The sequence below is a fragment of the Neolamprologus brichardi genome, chromosome 1 (assembly GCF_056152115.1).
Source record: "Neolamprologus brichardi isolate AB-2024 chromosome 1, ASM5615211v1, whole genome shotgun sequence".
Classification (NCBI taxonomy): domain Eukaryota; kingdom Metazoa; phylum Chordata; class Actinopteri; order Cichliformes; family Cichlidae; genus Neolamprologus; species Neolamprologus brichardi.
In genome coordinates, this window is record NC_142104.1 from 12,655,381 (window position 1) to 12,662,464 (window position 7,084).

The 7,084-nt window shown below is 40.5% G+C and overlaps 1 protein-coding gene across 4 annotated transcripts; it reads right to left on the bottom strand.

Annotated features, from left to right (window-relative positions):
* Positions 1-2,203: 2,203 nt before the first annotated feature.
* On the bottom strand, positions 2,204-6,781 carry isl2b (ISL LIM homeobox 2b). Of its 4 annotated transcripts, none has more exons than XM_035905244.2 (6): positions 6,640-6,781; positions 6,094-6,283; positions 5,431-5,693; positions 4,119-4,402; positions 3,257-3,424; positions 2,204-2,961 (listed from the first exon to the last, which is right to left on the bottom strand). In XM_035905244.2, the coding sequence occupies exons 1-6, from the start codon at positions 6,695-6,697 to the stop codon at positions 2,845-2,847; spliced, it is 1,080 nt and encodes a 359-aa protein (XP_035761137.1). In that variant the 5' UTR covers positions 6,698-6,781; the 3' UTR covers positions 2,204-2,844. The 4 variants fall into 4 exon arrangements, with proteins under 4 accessions (XP_035761137.1, XP_035761136.1, XP_006779930.1 ...); XM_035905243.2 differs by having other exon boundaries at positions 4,107-4,402; XM_006779867.3 differs by having other exon boundaries at positions 4,119-4,405.
* Between the last annotated feature and the right edge of the window lie 303 nt (positions 6,782-7,084).

Below are 7,084 nucleotides of genomic sequence, written 5' to 3' on the forward strand. Positions count from 1 at the left end.
TTAAATGGACTCCTCCTCTTAATCATTAATGACATCGTGTCACTCCCTCCAACAGCATCTAGTTGCACTGTGGCAACATGACACGCGCAGACTCGTTATCAGCTCTGCTAGAAGTTAATCGGGTGTCGGTGGTTCTGGGTCAAAGTTGGGAGGTGTAAATTTAACAGGGTATCTGTCATAGCTCTAATCCAACGAACCGGGTTACAACAAAGCCTATACAATGTCTCCATTAAAATTAAGTCTGTATGGAAAAGAGTGAGAGCTGCAGATAAAGTAGCCTTAGGTGCGTGTGTTAGTGCGTCTACTGAGCAGGGATCAGCGGTGTTTATTTTGGTTCTTATTTAACACACTGGGAGGAAACGCCCACTGATAGACGTGATAGAAGATCGTACTCCCAGCAGCTGGGCTACTTAAGCTCATTGTATAGATGTCAGAGGGTCTGATCTCTGATCTGTATTGGCAGCGCGGGATCGCATAAGAACTGAAAACCTAAGATGGAAAATAAACTTCACACCTGAGTCAAATGATTTTTGTCGAGTGTAATTCAGTGAAAGTTCTCTCTTTTTCAGTTACATTTGAAGCATGTCCGGATTTTAAAACAGACTTGAAGTGCATCTAAGCAAAAAAAGGAATTATTTTTCACTTTAAGCAGAATCGATGATGTAACTCCACAAATAAAGCCTGAGCTCGTGTTATTTTAACAAATGTGGCTCGATTTGATTTTATTAATTTTTTTAATTATTGTTTCAAAATAATAATAGAAATTGCATATTTTAGTCTTTTTCATGAGTGAGTTATTAACAGTGTCCATACATTATAGGGAAACATCCCTTAATGATTTTCTGGGAGGGAGAGTTAATAGGCCTCGCATTCTTGCCTGTAAACGCCATTGTTATTCCTCGCTTATCTATGTTATCTTAATCAGCTCGCATTGTTTGCCTATCTTATTTGAAATAGCTCGATTACAAATCTATTATCTGCCCTTTGTCATTCAGCTTCACAATTAAGACACTGACAGAGCACGAAAAACAAAAACTGCAAACATTTGTTTTGGTGAAAAGGCGCCCGGTGTAAATACAGACTGCGAAAAAGAAATCACTATATTGAGTCTAAAAGAAAGGAAACGATGCTCAAAAATGTTTCAATTTATTTCCGATAGAAATCGATTAAGGGAATTATCCGAAACCATTAAGTCTGTTGTTGGCACTGAAGACGCTTTTCACTCTTGTATCTTCCCTTTTGTTTTAGATTCCACAGAACCAAAAGTGCATTGAGTGAGAAATTCTTTAGAGCAAATGTAATAAGACTAAATACCTAAAAAAATGAAAATTAAAGTGAGTAAATTCCTACGTACATCTTAAAATGCTTTATCCACAGATTTCACATAAATGATGACTTTGGTTTGTGTGTGGTTTGTTACACAGTGCAAGATATGCCAGTCCATTTAGTCTGAGCTGTCATCTCGGCTGACCCGAGTGCAATAACGCAATTTAGTAAAGGAAAATAAACCGAAGAGGAGAAGTGACCCTTTACGAGCTGCTCTCAGTTCCCCTCAGTTACGAGGGGCTTTGCTGAGGGTTTGAGTGTGTCAAAGGTGGGGGGTGTTTAGTTTGTTGTGGCTTCAGTCAGTGTATCGTTTGCAGGTGATGCCAGGACTAGATAAGAGGTCGCCGATCCCTGCGCGCTGTCTAGACCGGCTTGTGACTCAACTAGAGTAACTGGACTGAGCAGAATTTACAGCAGATTTTTGCCCCCGAGATAGTAAATGACCACTGGCCGATTCCTGCCATATAACCGAAGGGGAATACACCGCAAGATGGAGGGGGGTGATAAGACCACAGAGCCAGCTTCACTTAGGTTGAACAGGACAAACAACATATTCAGCGTAGCAGAAATGAATGCTTTTAAAAAACGAAACACGCCTAGAATGAAATTTGTAGGTAATTTGTTGCTGTTTTTTAAAAATCAGAAATTACACGCTGCCAGGAAGAGTGAAAATCTGTTCCCAGTATTTGGGACTGGACAGTGAATTTATTTTTATCACAATAAAAGCGCCTGAAAATCTTAATTAGGTCCATAAAGTGGCAGATGGGCAGTAGTTACTAATTTTACAGCGTTTTTTAAAATATATTAAATTGCATTGCTTTATAAATGCACATGTGAAATAATAATGCGCCTGTACAATGACTGGTCACGAAGACACTTTATGTATTCAGTGTTTTTATTTTTTTCTCAGTTAATAATCCCTTAGCGAATCGCTTTCCTAACAATAAATAATATAACAATAATTTACTTTTTGTTCGAGAAGCTCAAACAACCTGTTTCTTGCCCTTAAGATAAAATATTTTACAACACGAATACTTTGCAGATTATCATGCTCTGACCTTAAGACAAAAAGTCAACTGGACTCGACAACGAAATGAATGTATCAAAAATTCTCATGTTGAAAAAAATCAAGACACATTATGATCACATTAAATTGCAAGATGTCCATCTGGATCACCGTGGAAATGTTTCCAATTTGTTTCTGAGGGTTGGTTTGTTGTAATATATCCATCGGGAGGTATTCTGTACATCTTCGTTCTCCGTATCAAGTCATGCAACGATTGTTCTGCTTAGTTTTTTGTCAATGAAAACTCCGGAAAAAAAAGAAAGAAAAAAGAAAAAGAAAAGTCGGAGTCAAGTGGTACTCTCTTGGTTCCGACTTCTGCGTGTCAGGAAAAAAAAATGCTCTCTCCACTGAAAATTCGGGCGATGTGATGAGTTGGTCACATGCAAGGGACCGGGATCATGCTGCAACTGTCCTTGCAGGAGGGATGACCATTAGGTCTGGAGGGCCCCGTTTCACGTCTCCACCGGGCTGGGTACCATACTGTTCGGGGTGTCCGGTAACTGAGAAGACAAAGAAGTCACGTCGCTGCCCGAGGAGTTCCCGAGAGATCCCGATTCAGAGAAAGACACCTGAGAGCAGAAAGTAACGTACCAGAATACTGGCTTTAGTACTTTTTTTTTTTTTTGTTTTAGTTTTGTTTTGTTTTTTGCAAGTGTGAAAGTCCAGCTTTACTTTTGCAAAGGACACGACGCACACGTGGCCCAATATAATTACTTTGCATGTGAGTGCGTGCATGTGTTGCATATCTGTATTTGACCGCATGCTACAGAATTTACTGGCTATTGTTTTCGTGCACATGCAGTGCACCAGCAGCCTATGTATGTATAAATCATGTCACATTCAGTCTGTCCTGAACACACACACCAGTTGTTGAAAAGCTGGCTGATCCAGGTCGCTCTGCAGGGCGAATTCACTCAAAGCTTTCCACGGAGGCTGGTAGGTCTGAACCTCCACTGGGTTTCCCTGCACGTTCCCCTCGTGTCGAATTGGACTCCCAGCCACAAGTGGCGTCCCCGTGAGGCCCTGCAGGCTCTGAGAATATTTTACAAAAACACACAGAATAAGAACGATGTGTCTCTTTTCTGCAAGGAAGAATTTGTCAACAACTGTGGTGTCCAGAGAACTTCTGTTTATCCTTCTGACCCCTATAAACCCTGCACATGCTCATCTTCATGGACCACTTGTGATGAGTACAATATTTGTGGGAGGAAAATAAATAATAATAAATAATAAATAAAGGACGGGGTTTTTATTGAACTTTTTTAGGGGCGAAAAAAAGACTGAAAAACTGGTCTAATACAGAGAAAGCTTGTATACAGAGAACCCTTTTTATCTTTTATGGCAGGCAGCTGAAGTCAAAGTAGATGCTTTATTATTCATTGACATAAAGTTTGAATACAGCATAGCACTGCAAGGTTTGCACTGGGCCTCACTCTAAGTAAAGGTAAGTCGAATCACAAGTTTACAAAAGGTTAAACGCAAAGGATTAGCTTCTACTAATGGAAAAATAAAAATTCACAAAGCAAACAAAAAGAAAAAAAATCACAAACTATCAGGTTATTTTCGTGGGAGTTGCATCTGTTTGCAACTTTGCAGGAGAACTTGCATGTCACAAAGATGTATGGCAGCATCAAACAAATAACCGAGTTCACATTCAGGTCATGGCTTTAAATGAAAGAACGATTGAAGATAGTAATTAAGCGGTCAAACTTACGAAGATGCTTACAGTCTTATCGCTCTGCTGCTGCTGCTGGAGCTGCTTCATGAGGATAGATTTCTTTTTGTCTTTGCAGCGCTTGTTCTGGAACCAGACCCGGATCACCCTTGGGCTCAGGCCAGTCATTTCCACCAGCTGCTCCTTCATCAGCGCGTCCGGCCTCGGGTTGGCGTTGTAGCAGGTCCGCAACGTGTGGAGCTGTTTCTCGTTCAGCACCGTCCTGACCCGCGTTGTCTTCTCCGACTGCTTGTGGACGTGGTTCCGATGCGGAGCCTGCCGCACCGTTACAGGATCTGCTGAGGACGGAGAAAGGGTCTGTCAGTGACTGTGACACACTAAGAAGGTCTTGTACAGGAAATATTAATGTTTTGATACAATTACTCTGCAGCCCATTCATCTCAATCTGTGCACTTTTGCCTTCTAAATCACTTTAGATGGATTTGCATTATGCAGGAAAAACCAGCCATATTCATCAGCCTGACGTGAATTAAAGAGAAGAAAAAAACCTCTGCAACGTTTTTAAACCACGTTCCAGTAAACTGCTGTTTAAATCAATATTGCCAGAAATGCCCGCTGCTTTAATTTTTATCTGAAGATAAGAAAAACAATTATGATTTCTACATTCTCTCGCAGTGTAATAAAATTACGCACAATAAGCGTAAAAATCGATTTGTTACAATTAATAACTGTTTTTCAAGGCTGCACTTTCCGGCTGAATTCACGTCGTGAATCGCTGTCGCCATAAAAGGGAACATTTTTATTAAATGTGAAAAAGGAGCAGCGATGTCACAGCTAGAGACCTGTGTTTTACTGACGTGTACAAACCTGTTCTGTTTTACTAATCAGGAAGTTGTGAGCATAATTCTCACGTTTACTTTATTTTCTTTCTGTGGTCAAACGCCCTCAGGATCTCTGCGAACACACGCACACACACGCACACACTGTCACAGTCGACTCAAATACCAGATTATTCAGATAATGGCAACAGAGCAGGTTACTCCTAACGAGATCAATTATGAAATTAGCCCTAAGAAAGGTCGCAGCACACAGCTGACACACACACGCACACAAACACACACACACACACACACAGTCCAATCACAACAAATTACTTGCATGCTGAGGAGCGGAAGAAGTTTTAAATAATAAGAATAAACCTTGACCATTTTACAAGGATTTTATTCATAATTTGTACATAAACATATAATTTACAAGTTTTTTTAAAAGAGCGTTTTTAGGACATAGTTTCAATAAATCCACAGGGCCAATAATAATAATAATAATAATAATAATAATAATAATAATAATAATAATAACTGACCTGCCAGGTGCAGCGGTCTGTTGGAGTGGATGTGTCCGGGACTGACGGGGCTTCCTGCGGAGCTCCTCTCCAGCAGCAGGCTGTGGTCCGCCCGGCACAGCAGCTCCTCTTCCCGGAGAGAAAACTCGTCTCCCGGCAGCAGTTGCCTGCTGCACACGGAGCACCGAAAACACTCGATGTGGTACACGTTATCCCGAGCTCTCATCACCAAATCGCTGCTGCTGAACCCCAGGTTGCATTTTGCGCATTTAATTCCAAACAACCTGGCAAGAATAGATTCATTGAATAGCATTAAAAATCTGCGGGAAATGTAAATAACAACACACACACACACACACACAAACTTTGGGATGTTCAGTCAAATATGTAAGTTTTAGCTCTTTTAAGTATTTAAGGCATCATATCATATATTTTCATTGATAACATGTTAAAGCAGTGTGTAGGCCTAGATATGTTTTTCGTTCATGCAAAATTTTATAATAAATTGCGCAGTTAGGATGTATGTTACAGAGGTTTTCTTGTGATTTAGATTTTATTTTGTGTCCACAGTTCACTCACTTTTTTCATAATAGAAATTGTAATCAATAGCCTAAATACATCCAACATTAAATTTATACCGACTAATATCACTCGATAATTAGGTTGTTTTTTTTTTAATCCTACCTTACATAATCTCTTTTGCAGTAGGTTTTGCCGTCCCGGACGAAACAAGTACAGGTCTCGTCCAAGTACTGGCTGCACTCCGCACACTTTAGACAGGCTGCGTGCCACTCCAGATCGGGAGAGACTCTCAGTATGTACTGGTCATGGATCTGACTTCCACATCCTACACACATCGCGAATCCTGGCTTCTCTGCAAAGAGTCCACAGACTGAAAATGCATCCGAAAGAAACACGACAAACAGCTGCACCATTTATTCCTATAATGTTTCACTGTGGGGGGTTTTAAAGTAACTTCTCTGTTTTGCAGACTTGACAACACTTGCTGTTATGTAACAGCTGGGGACTTTAGCCAGTACTCAAAAAGCAAAATACGGAATTGTTTCGTTTATCACAATCTCACCTGAAACACACAGCCACACAAATTACTTTAGTATTACTGAGAAAATAAGTGAAATAATCGGCGCACTGCCCAATATATCATGTAGCCACAGCGACGAAAACAAAATCTGCCACTTAAAACTTGACCGAACAGCTTGGCTTACTTACTTTTGGAATGATCCCCCATATCACCCAAGAAAGAAGAGCTGAAAATAATATCCACCATACAGGACGGGTAGAGGGGATTGTAGACGAGGAAAAGATGTAAGAAGATGAACTGCCCCTTCGCCTGCCTCCCTGATAACTTGTGTCTCTCCGGACTGGAGAGGGGCCGAAGAGGCTGCAGGGTCCCACGCGCTGTTCTTCTGACGTCATTACGTCAACATTGGACTCTCCAATCGCTCCACCGCACCTCTCCTCCATTCTGGCAAATAATAAATAAATCTCGTCGATGTGTATGACTGACAAAAGCTTCGGAGTACAGATGTTCATATTTTGTTTTTGTTTTTTAACAAAGATAAAATAAAACCGTATAAAGGCAACGAATCATTTTGACTCGTGTTGGTAAGATAAAAATATGTTCATTATCAAAATCCTGTTGAATCATTTACCA